The sequence below is a fragment of the Esox lucius genome, chromosome 21, assembly GCF_011004845.1.
Source record: "Esox lucius isolate fEsoLuc1 chromosome 21, fEsoLuc1.pri, whole genome shotgun sequence".
Taxonomy (NCBI): domain Eukaryota; kingdom Metazoa; phylum Chordata; class Actinopteri; order Esociformes; family Esocidae; genus Esox; species Esox lucius.
In genome coordinates, this window is record NC_047589.1 from 1,565,726 (window position 1) to 1,589,120 (window position 23,395).

Sequence of the window (23,395 nt, forward strand, 5' to 3'; positions counted from 1 at the left end):
CATGTTCAAGAAACCAATTTGAAATGATTCGAGCTTTGTGACATGGTGCATTATCCTGCTGGATGTAGCCATCAGAGGATGGGTACATGGTGATCATAAAGGGATGGACATGGTCAGAAACAATGCTCAGGTAGGCCGTGGCATTTAAACGATGCCCAATTGGCACTAAGGGGCCTAAAGTGTGCCAAGAAAACATCCCCCACACCATTACACCACCACCACCAGCCTGCACAGTGGGAACAAGGCATGATGGATCCATGTTCTCATTCTGTTTACGCCAAATTCTGACTCTACCATCTGAATGTCTCAACAGAAATCGAGACTCATCAGACCAGGCAACATTCTTCCAGTCTTCAACTGTCCAATTTTGGTGAGCTCGTGCAAATTGTAGCCTCTTTTTCCTATTTGTAGTGGAGATGAGTGGTACCCAGTGGGGTCTTCTGCTGTTGTAGCCCATACGCCTCAAGGTTGTGCGTGTTGTGGCTTCACAAATGCTTTGCTGCATACCTCGGTTGTAACGAGTGGTTATTTCAGTCAAAGTTGCTCTTCTTTCAGCTTGAATCAGTCGGCCCATTCTCCTCTGACCTCTAGCATCAACAAGGCATTTTCACCCACAGGACTGCCGCATACTGGATGTTTTTCCCTTTTCACACCATTCTTTGTAAACCCTAGAAATGGTTGTGCGTGAAAATCCCAGTAACTAAGGAGATTGTGAAATAGACCGGCCCGGCTGGCACCACGCTAAAAATTGTTTAAATCACCTTTCTTTCCCATTCTGACATTCAGTTTGGAGTTCAGGAGATTTTCTTGACCAGGACCACACCCCTAAATGCATTGAAGCAACTGCCATGTGATTGGTTGATTAGATATTTGCATTAATGAGAAATTGAACAGGTGTTCCTAATAATCCTTTAGGTGAGTGTATGTTAGTCTTTCACTAACTGTCACAGTACAGTCATGCACACCAGGTCCCTATCATATCGTTTGTAAGTGTTTAAATGTTTCCCCTCTGCTCCCCGCATTTGTGGATCATTGTGTTTGCTGTCGTTGTGTGTGTTGCCGCTAAATGTAAGATTCTATATGACCATTGTGCACAGTCGTTTTTGCTGCTTGTGCCAGCCCCTTTGCCTGGTTCCTTACTCCAGCAACCCGTGACAGAAAATGATCCACCTAAAATGGAACCAGCAGGCTACAAGAGAGGAGAATAATACATGGAACCGCCGCCTCCTTGAATGTATGCTCGGCTCGGTGCGCTACCAACAGCTAGAGGTGGAAGCTCCCTTCACTGAGGAGCTCATCGAGTAAACGTTAGTGGAGGCATATAAACCATCACCGGGACCAAGGAGCTACTGTCCCGGTATCCTTTTTGGTTGAGGAAGGACATTTTCCTCTCCACCAGGAAGGCCCAGCCAAAGGGTGCAGCACCGCCCCCCCTCCCTTGGGCCAGGGTTCGTGTTGGCTGGGCCTTTGGGGGTACAGTACGGTGAGCAGCAGCGCCACCTTTCCGTGCACCCTCAGTTCCCGTCATTCATGAACACATCCCGGACTTGTTTTGTGTCACGTCTTTATTCATGCACACCAGGTCCCTATCATATCGTTTGTAAGTGTTTAAATGTTTCCACTCTGCTCCCCGCATTTGTGGATTATTGTGTTTGCTGTCATCGTGTGTGTTGCCGCTAAATGTACGTTTCTATATGACCATTGTGCACAGTCGTTTTTGCTGCTTGAATCAGCCCCTTTCTTTGTTGTTTGGTCGTGCGTGATATTTGTTTATTAAAAGTGAAAACCGACCGCATTCCGCCTGCGCCTGGTTCCTTACTCCCGCAACCCATGACACTAACATACTATGCTGGTCGGTTCCTACCCATTGCTTTATCCAACCTCTCCTTAGCATTCTTGCTAATACACAGGGATGCCATTATTAAAATATGTAACATTGCATTTACATTTTTGATCATTTAGCTGACATACTTATCTAGAGTGACTTAGCCCCATAAATTAGTGTTTGCACCTTTACACTTTTTGTGAATAATGAGACCATTGGAACAATTCATGACAAATAATAATTAAATTGTTTAATGGTGGTAAAACAATATGACAAGCTCAATCACTTAATTCAGGGGTGTCCAAACCATTCCACGGAGGGCCGTGTGTCTGCAGGTTTTTGGTTTTTCTTATAAATTCGTTCCCAGTTCACACCTAAACAACCAGGTCAGGGTAGAAACAAACCAATTAGGAACCTAATTAGTCAATCAAGTACAAGGAGAGAGCGAAAACCTGCAGACACATGGCCCTCCGTGGAATAGTTTGGACACCACTGACTTAGTTCATGTCAATAATTATTACAATCAAGGACATATTGAAATAAGCTATTAAGTGTTTGTGAGGTGTAGACAAATGTGATTTAGCTGACTACATCCAATATACATAACCAGGTATCAGGAGTAGAATTTGGGCAACCATAATATGCTGGAAATACAACGGTATAGGACTTGACCCTAAAATGTCAGTGTGCAGATAACATCCACTTAAAAAGGCCTACCTAATACAAACAATCTGACAGACGTCAGATTAATTCTCACCAGGCCCATCTCTCCGAGTATACATGAGGCTCTACATTTCTTATGTAGCTGGAACTGAGCTGATTAAGGGAATTATGGGTAGAAAAATACTATCCTGCTTGATGGTTGAAAATGTATCATCTGTCAACATGGGGGAAAACAAACAGCAATAGGCTGAAAGAGAGAACACTGAAGTTTATCAAAGCTTGTCAGTCCTGAAATAAGGATGTTGTTTGAAGTGTTAGTATGAAGCCCTCCCATAGCTTCATTCTCAAACAAGTGTTTACTTGAGCAGCATATAGCATTGTGGTTAGAGCCGCCCAATGCAACAACTCCCCGCACCTCTGAAATTTGGAGGAGTTGGGTTGAAAGTGCAATACCGATCTCGGGTGGACCTTGCTCAATGGAAGACTAAATTAATAATTTGTCATTTCAGCATTCTCACGGCAAAATGTTTTGCAGCAACTACTATGTTTGATTTACGGTATGTAACCAGGACACACCACATCTGTTGATCTCTCTACTCTCATCAAGGACAATACGTGCATAGTGTTGTCATCAGATCATGACAAATAGCACAGATAGCTCCAGGGAGAGCAGATAGTGCTGGCAGAACTAGTTTCTACTGACACTTTTCTCTTTGATCAGTTAAATGGCATTCTTTAGTTAACCTTTATTTGACCAGGAAAGTCAATTAACACTAAAAGCCTGGGCAATGTTTAAGCCATATATTTCACTTTCTATTTTGCCCAGCAAAACATCAACTTGAACCATAATGCACCTGAACCATAATGGTGACACTCATTAAGTATCTGGCAGGTACTCTGAGTGAAAAAGTGTGTGAAAACAGATGGGTTTGTTTGACGGTGATATTGGCATTGGCTCCATTTACAGTACAGCATTGTTGAGCATGTTGGAGTAGTTTATATATAACGCTCCTTGAGAGTCAATACCCAGTCGATGTTGAGTTTTGGAGTCACATGCAAGCCAACTGCTGTGGCCGTCGCTTCTATTGTTTGCACAGTGTCTCTGTAGGAAATCCAATAGAGGATATGGGGGATGTGGAGAATATGAAGTCACAAAGGCATTATTTATGTGAGCATGCACACAAGCACAGAGCAATTTGTTATTTCAACATCAGCTGCTGTGTATGCTTTGGGCATCTTACTATAGTGGCCCTATGATGATAAGAATAGTGGAGCCATTTGTAATTTATCAATGACTTCAGGCACTGTTCCTTTGTGCTTGTAAGTCACACAAGCCACAGATCGAGAAAGACATTAGACATGCTCAGCCTAATCCAACATAATATCACCAATAGCATTGCTGTTTTAAAAAACAGACCACGTCACTTTAAAACACTCAGCACACATTCTGGAGGCGGCAGCTTGAGGCAGACACAAAAAGAGATGGCACGGTGTGGAATGAGATTGAGAAGACAGCCCAGAACAGGGTGTGATGGAGAGAAGTAACACATTATTTTTAAGAAGGGTTTGGATAGAAAGCTACATATATGTAATTGTATCACCTACACCCAAACAGATTTTAAACTTTAACAAGTTTGTTGCCCTCTCAGAAAAGTTGCAGAATGATTGACTTTCAAATAAATGCAGTTCCAAGCTCCAAGAGAAATATGTAAATGTTTGCCACTGGCACTACTTGCATTGACATATGCACAGCTTAGCTCTATTGAATTTTAGAGGTCAAAGAGGTCAACACTGAATATATTAGTCTATTTGTCTTCTAGCCCATGTCTTTGACAGTCATGGCTTGGATCGTATTTGAATGTCTGTTATGCATAACCCAACACTAAAAACATCCAACTGTTGGAATTTCTATCAATAGCTAGCTCCCAATTCATCTACATCAATTGAAACAGCAATATCTTACGGTTCTGACTCTACTGAGTGAGGTTAACTGATATACTACATTACAACTGTAATGCCTGTCTTGGAGAAAAATCTATAGTATTTCCCTCCAGAGGAAAACATGGTTTCCCCTCTCGCTTCAAAAGTCCACTGCATTAGAGCCCCCTGACTGACATTAGCAAGCTGTTGGTACTGATAACACTGCCCTGAATTGTGAGGAAGAGGAACCGTGCAGACCGCACACTGAGTCCAATTATACAGCTCATGTTATAAAGACTTCCGTTTAGGATACTTAACACATCATATTTACATAGTTAGTATCTCTGATCTTCACATTACTTATATATTTATTAGTTTGCGCCACAGACTGATATGGATGAATTGTTAGTTCCTAGAATGATACAGCATTACGAGTCAGTTTATAAGAAGATTATTCACTATGTTTGTGCCTTACATTGTTGTTCCTCATTTTTTTTTTCCTCCTGTAATGCTTTATTTATAGATGCACAGAAAGTGCATGTCTACAGTAGGAACGTTGGGAAATGGGAGCTTCTGTTACTGAGGGAGGGTTTTTGGTAGTGCTTTTCTTTTATGCAGGTCCCTGATTACTTTTGTAACTACCAATTCAAAATGTAAAATAGTTACATTTTGAATTGTAATAGAATAACAACTTATAGTAAAGCATAAAATGTGTTTTTTATAGATACTTTTTTTTTTTTATGTTTGCCCCCTCTTTTTATTATCCCATTATCTCCCAGTTGATTAAGGACAACCCCTTTGATGCACATCTTGCCACACCTTCTTATTGTAATGTCAAAAAGGAAGCAATCTGGATGCATTGTGGGGAGTGCAAGGAGTTGACAGAGCATAGCCAAACAAGGCAGCCCTGTCTGACATCTACACCACTAACCCCAGACAGTGCTGAGCCAATTCACCATGCGCTATGCAAGACTCCTAATCACAATGATGCAGCTGTACTACAAGGCAGTGATCTAGAAGCCCTACACTGGAAAAAAAAAGATTACATCCAATTCATCTTTTTTATTCCATCCAGTTGAAAAGTATTAGTTAGAACCAGATATTTTTATTTGAATCAAGTCAAGTTGCATGCAGAGTGTAAAGCCTAAATATTTCACTTTCATTCAATGTTGTCCCAAAAGAGATTTGATAATACCAGCAACATTTCCCAGAACACTTTGCTGCAAGATGTTTTAATATCTTCTGTTCTCCATGCACACATTGATTTTCTTTTTTTTTTTATAAAAAAAGAAGGAATTAATAGTCTTTATTTTCCTAACCTAATCCAACCTTTAAGAAGTTGTATTTATTGCACCCATTACATAGATGCTTGCTTTAGTTGATGTTGTTTACCTGGTCTTGTTCTTTAAGCAATTCACTGCTCATTCAGTCATTTTGAGTATATGTTGTGGTTTTTAACATGTTATATTAGTTGGGTACTCTCTCAGTTGTAGTCCAATTGGTAATATTTAGAACCCCATCTCTAGCCATTTGGGCCCCCTCTCAGTTGGGGGTTCCCTAGGTGGTTGGCCACTTACACCTAGAACCAGCCCTGTCAGAACCCAACAAGCATGCTTGCTATGAGTCCCTTGTAGTGCATTTAAATTATGTGAACCATATGAATACATTTATTTAGCATATGCTAGGTGAAAGCTTCAGGAGTGTGAGTGGTTGACTGCAACAACCATGTCTTTGTCAATAACAAACATGGTTGGATATCACTCACAAATAAACACAAATTAGCCATAAAATTATGACCACCTGCCTAATATTGTGCAGATCCGCTTTTGCCACCAAAACAGCCCTGACCTGTTGAGGCATAGACTCCACTAGAACTCTGAAAATGTGCTGTGGTATCTGGCACCAAGACGTTAACAGCAGATCCTTCAAGTCCTGTTAGTTGCAAGGTAGATCCTCCATGGATTGGACCCGTTTGTCCAGCACATCCAACAGATGCTCGATTGGATTGAGATCTGAGAAATTTGGAGGCCAAGTCAACACCTTGAACTCATTGCAGTGTTCCTAAAACCATTCCTGAATTATTTTTGCTTTGTGGTAGGGTGCATTATTCTGCTGAAAGAGGCCAATGCCATCAGAGAATAGCATTGCCATGAAAGGGTGCACATGGTCTGCAACAATGCTCTGGTAGGTGGTACATGTCACACATGAATGGCAGGACCCAAGGTTTCCCAGCAGAACATTGCCCAAAACGTCACACTGCCAGCTTGCCTTCTTCCCATAGTGCATCCTGCTGCCATGTGTTCTCCAGGTAAGTGATGCACACGCACCCTGCCATCCATGTGATGTAAAAGAAAATGTGATTGCTCAGACCAGGCCATCTTCTTCCATTGTTCCGTGGTCCAGTTCTGATGCTCGCGTACCCATTGTAGGCGCTTTTTGCAGTGGACAGGTCAGTATGGGCACCCTGACTGGTTTGTGTCTACGCAGCACCATACACAACAAACAGCGATGCACTGTGTGTTCTGGCACCTTTCTGTCAGTATCAGCATTAACTTTCATTTATGCATGTGGCCAGCCTTTGCTCCCCACATGCATAAATGAGCTTTGGCCGCCCATGACCCTGTCACCAGTTCACCACTTTTTCTTCCTTGGACCACTTTTGATAGATACTGACCACTGCTGATCGGGAATCTGCAGTTTTGCAGATGCTCTGACCCTGTCGTCTAGCTATCACAATTTGGCCCTTGTCAAAGTCTCTAAATGTTATTTTTGTGTGTGTATTTTACTAGGTATGTTTATTGTGAACACATTCCCATCAATTGGAACATACTAGTTAAAGAAGGAATTAGAAGGAATGAATGCACTCTTTCACTTTATAAACTTGAGGGAGCCATTTCATGCTTAATTGTTGCTGTCACTCCAAGAACATTTTGAGATTCTAAAAATGTTTGGGCTGACACCCTTTCACCCACTGAAGTGTCACTAAAGCTAGTGTCACTAATCCCAGCAAGACTGTCATTGTCTTTTTTGTAGTATCCCTACAGTATATTTCTTACAAATCCAAATTGTAGCGTGTCACAGACCTCGCAGATCATGCACCAGACGCAAGACATACGCAAGACAAAGTTGGTTTAGGACTGGACTTCTCTTCAAATTCAATTTGTCTAAAAATGATTCAAGATATTTAAATAGTTGTTTCTATTTTAGTTTCAGATTTGCCTTCTGTATCTAATGACCTTTCTTTGGATAAAACAATGATTCTAATAAATACATTTTCCTTGGTCAGATAAGCTACAAAACCTAGCTATATTGTACTTGGTAAAGAGGAAATCTGTGTTTATCAGTTAGCTGTAGCGACATGTAAAGCAACTCTGCATGCAGGGCAGGATCAGAAAAAATTCTAGCATAATAAACATGCAAAACCCACAAAAAAAGGAAAAAGTACTAACATTTCTGGGTATATAGCTGGCATAGCAAAACTGAAGCATAGGAAACATCCAAACTCTTATGCATTATTGTAATTGAAGGAAGAAAGTGTATTAATGTAATCTGACTATGTACCTTCAATGTAAATAGAGTTAGAGTTATTTGGCAATCAGGAGTGCAGATTATTGTTTTAAAGCATTGTGATAATGTGTTATCACCCATCCTAAGTTCTAAAAATATAGCCATGACATGATACAACTTGATTTTCTGATTTCACAGATCATTATCTAAATAAAATCTTTCTGGAAAAAGTTGTCTTACATGCTAATAGAACATAGTATGCTTCTGTCCAAGGGAGAGTGTTTATACATTGCTTTCTGGGCTATGGGTCATTGGATTGAGTAAATGGAATTGTTAGCAGGCATTACCTGGGGAATTAGGTAATTGTGGTAAAACCCTTCCTGCTACTAATCAATTAAACTATCCATGATCCAAAACATTTACAATCCTAAATATGACTTATTAGGGGTTTATTTCTGTCCATTTCAGCACTTATACAGCTCCAAAGAAAGATGAAAAGGAATTTTTTGAGTGAGGAACAGATGCGTTCAATTTGCAGTGGTCTCTGAATTTTAACCATTCTGTTCCTCACTCAAAACCTTCCATTTCGACTTTGTTGGGAAGGAAAGAAAAAGGTGCAGTGGTCTCTTATTTATTTCCAGAACTGTATGTTTTACCAACTAAGACAGCACTGTTATAGAATTGGGACATTTGGTTCACAGGTGTTTCGAATTGATGAGGTGCTTCCTGTTGAATTGATTGTTCACAAAAAGAGCTGTGAATGTGAAGTCTCAGTTCAATCCTTTGCTTTTTTCTTTGTCTAGGTCTGGTGTCAGTAGTCGTAATCCAACAAGAAAAGCAAGCTATTTTGAAAATAAAATAGGAACTCAATTAGAACCACAAGACAAAAGTGGAGTACTTGCTGATTAGGTGCAGGCCTTTTTTCTGGCCTCGGGAGTTCAAATCCATTGTTGTAAATGCAGACTACATACCTCCGGATGCAACTGCTCAACTAGCAATGAAATAATGGCTGGCTGCAATTAGCAATCTGCACATCCGGGTGGTGCTTTTATTGTTGCAGGGGATTTTAACCACTCAAATACTAAATTCCACCAAAATGGCCCCTGCCCCACAAAGCCATTCCCCTCCCCCACATGGGACAGTCTGATCACATTTCACTGTTCCTACTCCCCAAGTGTTTACCCCTCATTAAACATGTGAAACCATCAGTGAGGACATTCAAAGTGTGGCCAGAGGGGTCAGACTCACTTCTACAGCACCAGTTTCAACACACAGACTGGAGATTGTTTGCCACTCAAGCCACCCTTGACTCCCATACGGACACTGAAACATATGCTTCTTCCCTTCTGGATTACATCAACATCTGCACCAACAATGTCAGCACCTATAAACTAAAAAAGGCCTTCCCCAACCAGAAGCCTTGAATGAATAGAGAGGTCCGACAACTGCTAAAGGCATGAAACACTGCTTCCAGATCCTGGAGTCCTACAGCTCATCCAGAGCCAGCCTGAAAAGGGGCATCAAGATGGCTAAACATGTCCAAATACTGCATATTGAGGAGCACTTCAAGAACAACCCCGAACCCCAACGCATGTGGCAGGGCATACAAGCCATCACAGACTACCGGCCAAAGAACATGCGCTTCGACAGGGACAACAAAGACCCAGCCTCTAAAGCTGAGCTCCCCCCAGATGACCGCCACCTCAGAATATCCATAGCAGGTGTACTGAGCAGGGTGAATCACATGTACATTTTCACTGTTACGCTGATGACACACAGCTGTATATTTCGATGAAACATGGAGAAGCCCCAAAATGAGCTACTTTGGAAACATGCATTTCAAATATTAGGAAGTGGATAATGGAGAACTTCTTGCTTTTAAACTCAAGAAAAACAGAAAGTCTTGTTTTAGGACCCAAGAAACAAAGAGTTTTACAGTGAACCTTGACAGTTCACTATCCCAAAAAACTGTGAGAAACCTCGGCGTTACCCTCGACTCTGAGAGCTCCATTGATGAACATATACAATTTATCTCAAGAGCTGCTTTTTTCATCTTCGGAACATTGCAAAAATCTGAAATGTTTTATTAAAAACCGATGCAGAAAAACTAATGCATGGTTCTTGCTCAACTGGCTCAACTCTACTCGCCTCACCTTGATTCTACAACAGGAGCTTATCCACATCTATGGACCAGCTCAACTCGGCTCTACATGCCTCGCCTCGGGTCGTTTCCCACTGCAGACTACTGTGACTACTTCAACCATAAAGGCTGGCACTCATCATTTAAGGTGCTGTAGATGCAAAGGGACTTTTCTGGAATGCATTTGCTGAACTGCCTGGGAGCTTGCATGACACTAAGGTTTTGAAATTGTCCACATTGTGGGAGTTGGCCAGCCATGGCAACCATTTTCCAGCATACACCTGTAATATTAGTGGGGTGAATGTTGGCTACTACATCCTAGGAGACTCTGCTTAACCCTCACACTTGCAAATGCCAGTCAGGACTGTTCAATCACTTATTAAGAAGTGGCAAATTCAGGGATCTCTTGATACCAAGCCAAACTCAGGTAGACCAAGAAAGATTTCAGCCAAAACTACGAAAAATAATATCGGGATACAAAGGAAAAACCCCCAGGTAATCTCAGGAGACATGCAGGCTGCTCTGGAAAAAGACGATGTGGTTGTTTCAAGGAACACAATACGACGGTACTTGAACAAAAATGAGCTGCATGGGTTGCCAGAAAGAAGGTTAATCAAAGCCTGGTTACAATATGCCAGACAACACCTTGACATGCCTCACAGCTTCTGGCACACTGTGATTTGGAGTGACGAGACCAACATTTTGCTTTATGGTCACAACCATAAGCGCTTTGTTTAGAGAGGGGTCAACAAGGCCTATAGTGAAAAAATACCATCCCCACTGTGAAGCATGGTGGTGGCTCACTGATGTTTTGGGGGTGTGTGAGCTCTAAAGGCACGGGTAGACCCTAAGCACAAGTTGACCCTCCAGTCGTTACCTGCAGACTTTTGAACAGGGGTCAAATAATCTTTTCCTTTGTTGCCATGTTTTGTTTTATGATTGTGCCATTCTGTTATAACTGAAAATGAATATGAATCCCATAAGCAATAAAAAACGAATGTTGCCTGCTCACTAATGTTCTTTAATAATGGCCATGGTCAAATACATTTGTAACAACGTAGAAAACTTTATTTATATAAATATATACATAAATGTAAATGATAAGATGACAAATTAGTGCAACACAGCAAACTATATTCACAGGTAAAATGCAGAGAAAATACAAACTAGTCCAATGTACAAATTACGATATATTTGGCACAAGAGGTCTAGTCCAGGGGCGGAGGATATGGGGCAGGCCAGCCACTCAACGCCTGTAAAAGCTGGCTCAGGGTAGCAAGAAAGGCCTGATTGAAGGCTTCCAATCTCCTCCCCCCTCAAGGCAGCTTCCAGCTACCTTGCACATGCTGCATCTTTTAAAACCAACTGTAGATGCTGATCACGCTGAGCCCGGTTCAGCTCCTGCTGCTCCACATCTGACTTCTGCATCTCCCTTAGGACAGTCAGATACTCCTGCTCCCGATGCCGTTTATTCCTGACTGGACATTAAAGAAAAAAAACAATCTTGGTTAACCCATACGTTTATCAATTATTATTTGGTAAATAGCTAAGTTTGGAGCTTGAGACAATACACTTCTCAACCAAAGCATACTTATGCAAATAAATGAAAACAGGTTCTTAATTTTTGTGAAGAAAATAGATTCCCAGGCTAGAAGACTTGAAATATTTACACTGTGATGCGCTGGTGGTTGACTGTGTCGGTGATGCCACCGGTGCTGGTTACAGTATAGACACTGCTGATGGTACCAACGGGGCGTCATCTTAGATCATCAAGCTCTCCTCGCTGATCGAATCTTAAACAGAGAGATTATACAAATGACTGGTTAATTACACGTATTACTGCAACACAAATACAGTAAACAATGAAGTAAACAATAGGTAGGCTGGACAACTGAACACTTCAAACCTTTGATGAGCCTCTCATGGCATGATTAGAGCTAAAAATAAATTTTTCTCAAAATGGCACCAACAACTATGTCCAAATGCATAAATGTTTTGTTTTACTCCTACCTATTTTACTCGCTTCCTAAGACCAAATTGAAAAAAAACGTCTGATGTAGAAATTAAACATTTGGCCCTCTATTATTTCAATTGCGATTACATCTGGGTAACCTGGAAGTATAAAAAAAATAGCAAATCCTGAATATTTCTCATCTAGCATTTGATTACAAGGAATGGTGCTACCAAATCCTATTTTATTAAAAAGAGAAGATTGTGTTGATTAAAATGATGCACAACACAAAAGCAGATAACTTTAGCTGGTGCTGTTTGTTGTACTGGCCTGTTGTGGAACTCTTGAGCTTTGCCTATTGATTTCCAATGGCGAGACATGCTGGTCTTTAGGTGAAAATCTCAAAATGTTAATTTTGGAATTTCTATATATGTTATCTGCTTTTGTGTTTGCAATGTTTTGGCGACACGTTGATTTTCACATAGCTTTCAAGCAGAGTATGGGGTAACATAATAGTCCTTACCATCCTCCATCAGGGACTCCAAAACAAAGCCTTTGCCGAGTCGAGGCTGCCCTCCCATTCCTCGCCAGTCTATGGCCGTATATAGCGTCCATCTGGTTGACCCATTTCCAGGTTTTTCGCTTTGAACCATTTCGACCATTGTGGTCTTTCATAGATCGATAGTGAATTCTACGTTTTTTTGTACATTTCACTACACTGATGGAATGATCTTTGGTAGCCATGTGGGGCCAACAGTTGGGAGACTTCTTGGTAGACCTTCTCATTACGAGTTGCCTCATCCAGCTCTAGCTGGATCCTTTCGTTGGCTGAGGAAACTGAGGAATGTCTGCACCTCCTCAGTTGACAATGGCGTGGTTTTGCGGTTCATAATCTTTCTAAATGTAAGAATTCTATAACAATATTGTGGACATTATAAATCTGGTAGTTTCGTTTTGCTCTGCTGCACGCTGGGTTCACTCCAGTTTATGCAGGATATGAACCGAGCGTGCAGCTACCCTAACCTTTTGCAGAAATGGTGGGGTGAGTTGAGCCGAGTCGAGCTGGTACATAGCGGTGGAAAAGCTCCCAAAGCAAGTAGAATTGAGGTGAGGCGAATAGAGTTCAGCCAATATCATTGCATTGGAAAAGAGCCATTATTGAAAACACTTTACCACTCGAATCGACGAACTGCATTGTGGGATTGTTGAGATTGTGGATTGTTGACGTGCTTTACGCTGCCTGCTGTTACCTACCTGGCTACCTGCCAAACTTTTTTCGAATTTACTCTATATAAACTAATTGGTCAAAATTCTATTTTAAGAGTTTTACCAACGCAATATTTTTTATCTGTTGACCTCTTACCCAACTTCACTACACCAGGACTCTTTTTGGACATAATTAACGGAACTACTCACCCCTGAACACCCGAGGCTAAGTATCATTAAAATGCCCTTATCACTGTAATTGTTGTAGCAACAACACGGAGAACTATCGTCTTCAGGTAAAGATAGCAGAGTTAGAGGCTCGGCTTCTGACGCAAATGCCAGGCAAGGATTATGCTAGTGTAGAAATAGAAAAAACTGTGTCAGTGCCACCAGGAGGAAACGATAGTCTTATTAGCCCCCCTGCACAGTTCCTGCAGCCGGGCAAGAACTTTCTCTTGGTCACTGGGAAGAAATGCTGTCGACCAGTTAAACCTGAATCGTTGCTAAATCCAACTGAAAACTTTCCACAGGTTTTCCCCACTGGAGTCGGAGTCAAGGCCCGAGCCGTCTTCGGAGGGGAATGATCGGCAGGCATTTTCTACCCGTGGCCTTGAAAAACTGAAAACTGGAACTATTGGCGATTCCATTACCCGCAGTATTAGACTAAAGAATCAGCCGGCTATCGTACACTGTTTACCGGGAGGCAAGTCTAAAACTGGCAAGTATAGAGAGTACAGAGATAATGTTATTCACGTTGGCACCAACGACGATAGGATGAAACAGTCAGAGGTTACGAAGCAGAACATAGCATCAGCGTGTAAACTAGCTAGAAAGATGTGTCGGCATCGAGTAATTCTCTCTGGCCCCTGTGATGGCAATTTCTAAAGTCCAAATAGTTCTATGAAAATGGTAGGTTTTAATTTACTTGCAAGGAGAAAGTATGCAGGTTACAAGGTAACAGTGAATAGTCTCTAAATAAAACATCATTTCGACAGTATTTATTACATAGAAAAAGGGGTGTGGTAAGCTGCTGCCATCTGTCTCATGTCAATCAAACACATTCCCTTTGTTCTATCACACAAGTCAAATGCTATCTTCCCCCACCTTATCCTTCCTGCCATAATGTTTACTGTTGTGTTTACCCAAAGGGGCCAACTGACCTTACTGCCCCCTGTTGTATCTTCTCCTATCCTGTCCTAAAACCCATTGATCTGCATCTGGACAGACAATAGATGCCCCCTATGCAAATACCAGATCCCCCACATTCCTCTACCTATCTCAACAGTGGGACTCAGTCCTTTACTCAGTGAGAATACATTGTATAAAGAAATTTCCACAACACCCCCTCCCAGCTAGGGGTGGTGAAGAGCTCTACAGCAGACTTGCACAACTCAATCGCTGGCTGAAAAGGGAGTTCTGCCCGTCGTAGGAGGCAGAGTTTGTAGATAACTGGCTTTCTTTTTGGGACTCTCCCAGAAATAGGGCCAGGCCTGATCTGCTGAGGAGCGATAGACTCCATCCTAGCTGGAGTGGTGCTCTTCTTTTATCTAGAAACATTGACAGGAGTCTCACTCCTATAGCCTTAACATGAGATAGGGTGCAGGTCAGGCCGCAGGCTGACCTGCATAGTGGAGTCTGTCGATAGCATAGCCAGATTAGTTAGTACAGCTTTACCTATTGCCACTGTGACTCGTTCCAGGCTGAGAAAAGTTAAACAAGGTAGTGCTAACAAAAACAACCTTATTAAGATAAAGCCTTCCTCCACCTTGGCCACAAATAAAAATAAAAATGACTATCACCTTGCATCTCAAAATGGGACTCCTAAATGTTAGATCCCTTGCTCCAAAGGCAGTTGCCGTAAATGAATTAATCTCTGATCATAAACTAGATGTTATTGGTTTATGTGAAACGTGGCTAAAGCCTAATGAATTCACTGCCTTAAATGAGGCCTCTCCTCCTGGTTATACTAGTGATCATATGCCTTGTGCACCCTGAAAAGGAGGGGGTGTTAATGATATTTATGACATTAAATATAAATGTACTCTCAAACATATCACTGAGTTTCATTCTTTTGAAGTTTTACTAATGAAAGTTAACCAGGCCGATAAATCGTTTTACATAGCTACTATTTATAGGCCCCCCGGGCCATACACAATGTTCCTCAATGAGTTTCCAGAATTCTTGTCTAACCTTGTAGTCATGGCAGATAGTATTCTAATTTTTGGCGATTTCAATGTTCATATGGAAAAGTCCAATGATCCTCTTCAAAAAGCCTTTGAAGCCATAATTGACTCAATGGGTTTTATCCAACATGTCTCAGGTCCAACACAGGCCACAATCATACCTTAGATTTAGTCCTGTCACGAGAAAAAGATACCGTAGATCTAATAATTTCCCCCAGAAATCCTGGATTATCGGATCACTGTCTTATTACATTTACCGTTAAAACAAGAAATCCACTTGCTCCGCAAACAATGAGTTTCAAAAGCCGTACTATAAATTAGCAGACTACAAATAAATTCCTTGATATTCTTACAAGTTCGCTCATTAACGACAGAGTAAATAAATCTGTAAATGATCAAATCGAGGATCTGAACTCAACACTACGAAATACATTAGACACAGTTGCACCAATAAAATACAAAAGAAATACGCAACAAGAAACTTGCTCCCTGGTACACAGACAATACTAGAGCACTTAAGCAAGCCTCCAGAAAATTTGAGCGAAAGTGGCGCTCCACCAAGTTGGAAGTTTTTAGACTAGCCTGGATAGACAGTACACTACAATACCGAAAATCACTCATGTCTGCTCGATCAGCTTATTTCTCCAATCTGATTGAGGTGAACAAAAACAATCCAAAATGTATTTTTGATACAGTTGCAAAGTTAACAAAAAAGCAAAGCTTAGCATGTGAAGTGGGTCTTCACTTTAGTTGTAATGAATACATGAACTACTTTGATGAAAAGACCATCACCATTAGAAAACAAATAACTGACTCCTCCTTAAATAGATATGGTCCTCAAAATCTCAGTTGTCCTAAAAATGTCCTGAACCTCCCTGACCAGGTGTCAATGGGGACACTTGAATTTGTTTATACCGTATCGCTCGACACATTTACAAAATTTGTAATGAGTTCTAAACCCACAAACTCTCAGCTAGACCCAATTCCGACAAAATTACTTAAAGAGCTATCTCCTGTGCTAGGTCAGCCAATGCTGAACATAATAAATTGCTCCCTTTCCACTGGATGTGTACCAAACTCACTAAAAATAGCGGAAATTAAGCCTCTTTTAAAAAAATCTAATCTGGATCATGACATATTAAACAATTATAGGCCAATATCGAACCTCCCGTTCCTCTCAAAAATCTTTTATGAAATACTCCAGTCCGGTTTCAGATCCCATCATAGTACTGAGACTGCACTTGTGAAGATAACAAATTAACTTCTAATGGCCTCAGACAAAGGTTCCGCATCCGTCCTGTTGCTTCTTGATCTTAGTGCTGCTTTTGACACTATTGATCACTCCCTTCTCTTAGAGAGACTGGAAACCCATATTGGGCTATGTGGACACGTTCTAGCCTGGTTTAAATCTTATTTATCTGAAAGATATCAGTTTGTTAGTGTTGATGGCATATCCTCTGACAAGTCAAAGGTATGCTTTGGTGTTCCTCAAGGCTCGGTTCTGGGCTCATTATTGTTCTCACTATATATGCTCCCTCTGGGCAATGTAATCCGAAATCACAATGTAAACTTTCACTGTTACGCTGATGACACACAGTTGTATATTTCAATGAAGCATGGAGAAGCCCCTAAATTACCTACTTTGGAAGCATGCGTTTCAGATATTAGATGACAGAGAATTTCTTGCTCTTAAACTCAAGGAAAACAGAAATTGTAATTTTAGGACTCAAGAAACAAAGATCATTGTTAGCAGAACCTCGACGGCTGCATGGTCGTATCCCAAAAAACTGTAAAATACCTTGGCGTTACCCTTGACCCTGACCTCTCCTTTGAAGAACATATAAAATATGTCTCAAGAGTTGCTTATTTTCATCTTCGAAACATAGCAAAAATGTGAAACTTTCTATCAAAAACTGATGCAGAAAAAAAGTATCCATGCTTTCGTTACTTCTAGACTAGATTACTACAATGCTCTTCTCTCTGGTTATCCAGACACATTAATAAATAAACTTCAATTAGTGCTGCACACGGCTGCTAGAATCCAAACTAGAACAAAAAAATGTGAACACATTACTCCTGTCCTATCGTCCTTACACTGGCTGCCTGTTACGGTTAGGGCTGATTTTAAGGTTTTACTCTTAACCTATAAATCAATACATGGACTTGCTCCTACTTACCTTGCTGAAATGATCCAGCCTTACATACCTACACGTAACCTACGATTGCAAGATGCAGGCCTTTTAATTGTACCTAGAATTTCTAAACAAACTTTAAAGTAAACTTTCAAGTGTCTACTAAAAACTAATCTCTACAGCACGGTTTATAATTAGGTGTAGCCTGTCCCGGGGGCGTGAAGGTGACCAGTAGGCTTGATACTGTCCACCCTTGCTGTCTTGCCAGGAGGGCTCTCGTCGCCACTGGGATGCCCTCCCTCCAATGCCTTTCGAGGGAAGAGTCACTGGCTTTTGTTGTCTCTCTGTTGCGCACTTGTGCAATTGGGCTGTACGCTGCTGGCAATTCTCGGCCCTCATTCAGGGGGGTTGCGGTTGCTGGGTGTCCCCTTGGTTGATGCCTGGCAATGTGGGTGGATTGATTTCCTGCCTGTTGGGCCCTGTCCAGGGCCTCCCCCGGGTAGGGCCACAGTGTCGCCGGACCCCCCCGTCTCAGTTCCAAGGTGTTACGCTGCTATATTATTGTGCTGGGGGATATGAGGAATGCACTTTCTAACTTTTCTCAGTCTCCTCCAGTTTTACATTTTAGGAGGAGATGAGGTCCTGGTCCACACCTGCGGAGTACCTGGTTTGGGGGGCCCGTTGCTGTCCCTGTCCTTGTCCACCTGGTCATACTTTTGACCTAGTCTAAAATCAAATAGACTCTGGATTTAGCCCTCTTAGGGAGTTTTTCCTAGCCAATGAAAACTAACACTACTGTTGTTTGCTCCTTGGGGTTTAAGGCCGGGTGTCTCTGTAAAGCACTTTGTAACAACTGCTGTTGTAAAAAGGGCTTTATAAATAAATTTGATTGATTGATTGTGCAATGAGGGAGTAGGGTCAGTTCTCCTCCAATGTAAATCCTTGTAAACCTAAGGAATGCCCTCTAAATTGTCCTTTTCTTCTGCTCCGTTGTATCTTAGGAGGACATAAGGTCTTGGTCCACACTTCCCGAGCACCAGGCTCTAAAGACTCAACAGTGGATCCCTACCAGTTTGCCTACCGATTTAACAGGTCTACAGAGGATGCCATCACCACAGCTTTACACTGCCCTGACACACCTGGACAAAACCAAAACCTGTGTGTGAATGCTGTCCATAGACTTTAGCTTAGCATTCAACACGGTCATCCCCTATAGACTGGTCAACAAACTCCACCTAGGGATCAGCCCCTCTCTCTGCAATTGGACTTTGGACTTCCTAACCAACAGACCCCAGTCTGTCAGGTTAGACAACTTCACCCCCTCCACCCTGATCCTCAACACTGGTGTTCCACAAGCCCCCGTGCTGAGCCCCCTCCTGTACTCCCTCTTTACCTACGACTGCGTTCCTGTACACAGCTCCAACACCATCGTCACATTCACAGACGACACCATGGTGGTAGGCCTGATCAGTGACAATGAGGCATGGGCCTTCAGGGAGGAGATCAAGTGCCTAGTTAATCTAGTTTTCACTGAAGACTTCCACAGCAGAATTATAAGGGCTACACTGCAAGATGCAATCCTCTGATCAGACACCAAAAACAGAATGGCCAGATTAAAATTAGCTAAAAAAATACAGAGATCAGCCAATACAGTTTTGGAACAGAGCTTTGTGAACAGATGAGACAAAGGTAAACCTTTATCAAAAAGAAAGACAAAATTGTGGAGAAATAAATGACCCGCAGATGATCCAAAGCATACCACCTTATTTGTGAAACATGCTGGAGGTAGTGTCATGGCATGGGCATGCATGGCTGCTTCTGGAATAGTCTCACTCACACTTACTGATGATGAAATGAATGATAGCAGCAGCAGAATTAATTCAGAAATATACAGAAGCATATCGACTCCCAGTGTACAAGAAAATACCACCAGACTCATTAGGCGGTGCATAACAACGCAATAGGACAATGATCGAAAACATACTGCCAACACTTGCGAAGTCAGTCTCCTGATTCAAATCTGATTGAACATGCATTTCACTTGCTGAAGTGGAGATTCACCAAGCATCAGAATCTCTCCAAAACAAGGAAGAGCTCAAAATGGTTGCAGTAAACGCTTGGCAAAGCTCCTCAAAGGATGATGCCAAGAGTTTGGTGTCAGTGGGTCGCAGACACACTGCTAATATTGCATGCAAGTGATTTGTGACTAAATACTAGCTTTTATACGTCTTACATTTGTTTTAATTTGAATTGTCCCAATACTGAAGCTTGCACCAAACGGGGGATAGAACTCTGGTAAAACATATAGGTATATCTGTTGAAACAACCAGGAATAATAGGTGGCAGGACTTATGCCTTATATTCATCTTTGAATTGTATTTTAAATGTTATTTGAGTGTACAGCAAAAATAGCAATTTTTACTTTACTGTCCTAAAACTTATGGAGGGCTCTGTAGGTTTACAATAAATTATTAGCCATGCAGCCTAAAAGTCTCTAATAGTCTGGCCAACCATGCTCTCACAGGACATAAAAGACTCTCAGGGGAGGCTGATCTTCTTTTTCTTCTGCAGTGTTATTCTCGTAAGTGTGTGATCATATAGTGGGGGATCTAAAAACGTAAGTGCTACTTGTTCTCAAGTCGTCATAGGATCTGCTGATTTAGCTGTGCTTATTTAGTTCCTCCAGTGTACACAATATTATCGTGGCCTGTTATTCCCTATTTCTATTTAATATCCATTCTATTTGCTGGTGAATTTTCTTTTTAATGGCATCTTCTGCCTTCCATAGTATTGCCCATTATTGTACAATGGAATGCTATTTTATATTGCAGCGCACCCGCCTTCTGGTTGCTATAATACCTGCATGTAACTATTGTAATCAATATTAGTATGCCATCCAGTAATTTTGCCCTGTTATTATATTAATTTCTGTACAATCCTTTGTTCATCTAAAATTACTCTGTAATGCCATTAACAACTTACCAATTATTACATCTGTCTGCTACTGTGCTATAGTCTGGCATTCTGTATTCCTCATGTTTTTATTTCTGATTAACCATTCCGAGCTTCACTTAATAATAATGTGCCCTTTTTGCACCACCCCAGAAGCTGCCGTGTCTCACTAATAGAAGATAGGTCTTGTTACGTCAAAAGATCAGCTTCTTTTAGAGTTTCCCTCACAGTAGGCTTTCATCCAATTTTCATGTGTTCTACCACAAACTGTCAAATGCAAATCTCACAAGGATCAGACACTGAAAGTTCCAGCTACTATCTAATAAATGGAACGTTGACATTATTCCACCCATTTAAACATTAATGGCTTAAAAGCCTGACTCGATATCTGGCTATTCATTTCCAGCAAGGTTGACCCTGTCTGTCTATGTGGTGCATGCATGCGTTCGTCTCTCTCCGTGTCTAGCCTGTTTAATGATAACTCTCTTGTGAGTTGATAGAAATGCTTTAAACAAACACCACACCTTCCTAAAACTACAACACAAGGTTACCTTGTAAAAGCACTTTGTGACAATTGCTGATTTAAAAAGAAATTATAAAATTAATTTGTATGATTGATTGATACCTTTGCCGAGGGATATCAAGTATAAATATGGAAATGCTGTATGATATCTTTGATTGTTGCAAAATAGGATGTCTACAGTTAGAATAAAGATTTTTTTTAAACTATTTGTCAGGGCCTGAAAGTGGGCCTTGGTTATATATGCCCGTATTAGATATACTACCCCATGTTTTAGACTATTTATGTAAAGCCGATATGTTGCATCAGCTGGCCTGAAAGCAAAAGAGCCACCGCAACAATCCACCACACAACATTTTTCCACACTTGACTGGATTATTTTTCCCCTCCGCACATTCCATGAAAGAAAATCAATTTTTGCTATGGTAGAATCAGCTGCATGAATAAGAGAACATCTTCGTGAACCTACACTTGAGTCCGGAGGAGGTAGAGGAGGCGGAGGAGGTGGGTGGTCTGGAAGAAGATGAGGAAGAGGAGGTGGTCTTGATTGGGAAGGAGGTCTTCCCACGGCGTGTGGATGGCGCCAGTACACGGGAACGCTTCAGAGGGATCACCGCTCTCGGGGGAGGGGCCACCCGGCCATGGTAGTCAAACAGCCTAAAAGGTATGGGGAAAGAGATGGAGGGGGGAGGGATGGAGAATTTGGGTAGGGAATTACACTTCCCGGTATATGAACTATATCACCCGACAATCCACTTCTTTCATACAATATTGGTCATACAACACATATTCAATGCAGGTCAGTACTGCGCTGAATAATACTGTCTGCTAAATGTCAAAGTAGGTTTGGCTTGTACAGCTCATCACATTTGATGAACTCTTAGTTGTACTGTATATTATTTACGAATGAAAACCAAATTAGTGCTCTAAAAGTCCAATAAGCATATAATTTTGGATACAAAATATTATACAACCGTTTCAAAAGACTTTGGGATGCTGCGTAAAATGCTAATAAAAACAGAATGCAATGATGTGCAAATCATTAAATCCCTATATACAATTGAAAATAGTACAAAGATAACAAATAATAAATATCAAATGCTGAAAATACTTTTTGGAAAAATGCCAGCAACACGTTTAAAAAATGTTGGGACAGGGACATGTTTATTACTGTGTTGCATGTCCTCTTCTTTTGGTAACTGAGGACTGAAATGTTTTTCCATTCTTGCTTGATATAGGATTTCAGCTGCTCAACAGTTTGGGGGCTCCTTTGTCGTATTTTCCGTATCAGAATGTTCCAAATGTTTTCAATACGGGACAGGTCTGGACTGCAGGCAGGCCATTTTATTTTACTACGGAGCCATGCTGTGGTAATACGAGCAAAATGTGGTTTGGTATTGTTTTGAAATAAGCAAGGCATTCCCTGAGAAATATGTTGTCTGGATGGCAGCATTTATGGTGCCTTCACATATGTGCAAGTCACCCATGCCATGTGCACTAATGCAGCCCCATACATCACGGATGCTGGCTTTTGCACTGTGTGCTGATAACAAGCCAGATGGTCCTTCTCTTTAGCCCAGAGGACACAGCTATCATGATTCCCAAAAACAAGACAGGTTTCCCCTTCGGCCCAGTCCATCTAAGATAAGTTCAGGTCCAGAGAAGGCACAGGCGTTTCTGGATGTTGTTTTTGAATGGTTTCTTCTTTGCATTGTAGAGTTTTAACTTGCATTTCTGGATGCTGTGACATACTGTGTTCACAGACAATGGTTTTCAGAAGTGTTCCTGAGCCCATGCAGTGATTTCCACTACAGAATCGTCTGTTTTTAATGCAGTGCCACCTGAGGGCCCGAAGATCACGGCCATCCAAAATTGGTTTTTGACCATGTTCCTTGTGTACAGAGATTACTCAAGATTCTATGAATCTTTTAATGATATTATGTACCTTAGATGATGAGATCCACAAACTCTTTGCAATTTTATCTTGTGATATGTTATTCTTGAATTGTGGCATTATTTGACCACACAGTCTTTCACAGAGTGGTGAACCCCTCCACATCCTCTCCGGATTTATCTTTCAAAGCCCAATCATGTTACTGACCAGTGGCCAATTTACCTAATTAGTTGTGTAAAATTCCCCCAGGTTTAGTTATTTAGCATTAAATGACAATTTAGCATTAAATGACAATTCCATTCTTTTGGTGCCTGTGTCCCAGCAGTTTTTTTTAAATGTGTTGCAGGCATCGAATTCAAAGTGAGCATGTATTTTCCAAGAAACAATAACATTTCTCAGTATCAACATTTGCTATGTTGTCTTGGTGGTATTTTCTAATAAATATAGGGTTTTAATGATTTGCACATCATTGCATTCTGTTTTTCATTACATTATACACAGC

At 41.2% G+C, this 23,395-nt stretch overlaps 1 protein-coding gene across 1 annotated transcript in view; it reads right to left on the reverse strand.

Moving 5' to 3' along the window:
• Positions 1-23,395, reverse strand: part of LOC105031318 (RALY RNA binding protein like) — a 56,592-nt gene that overhangs the window by 15,248 nt on the left and 17,949 nt on the right. Inside the window, 1 exon segment of the mRNA XM_034289459.1 lies at positions 21,469-21,656. Coding sequence (XP_034145350.1) covers positions 21,469-21,656 — 188 coding nt within the window.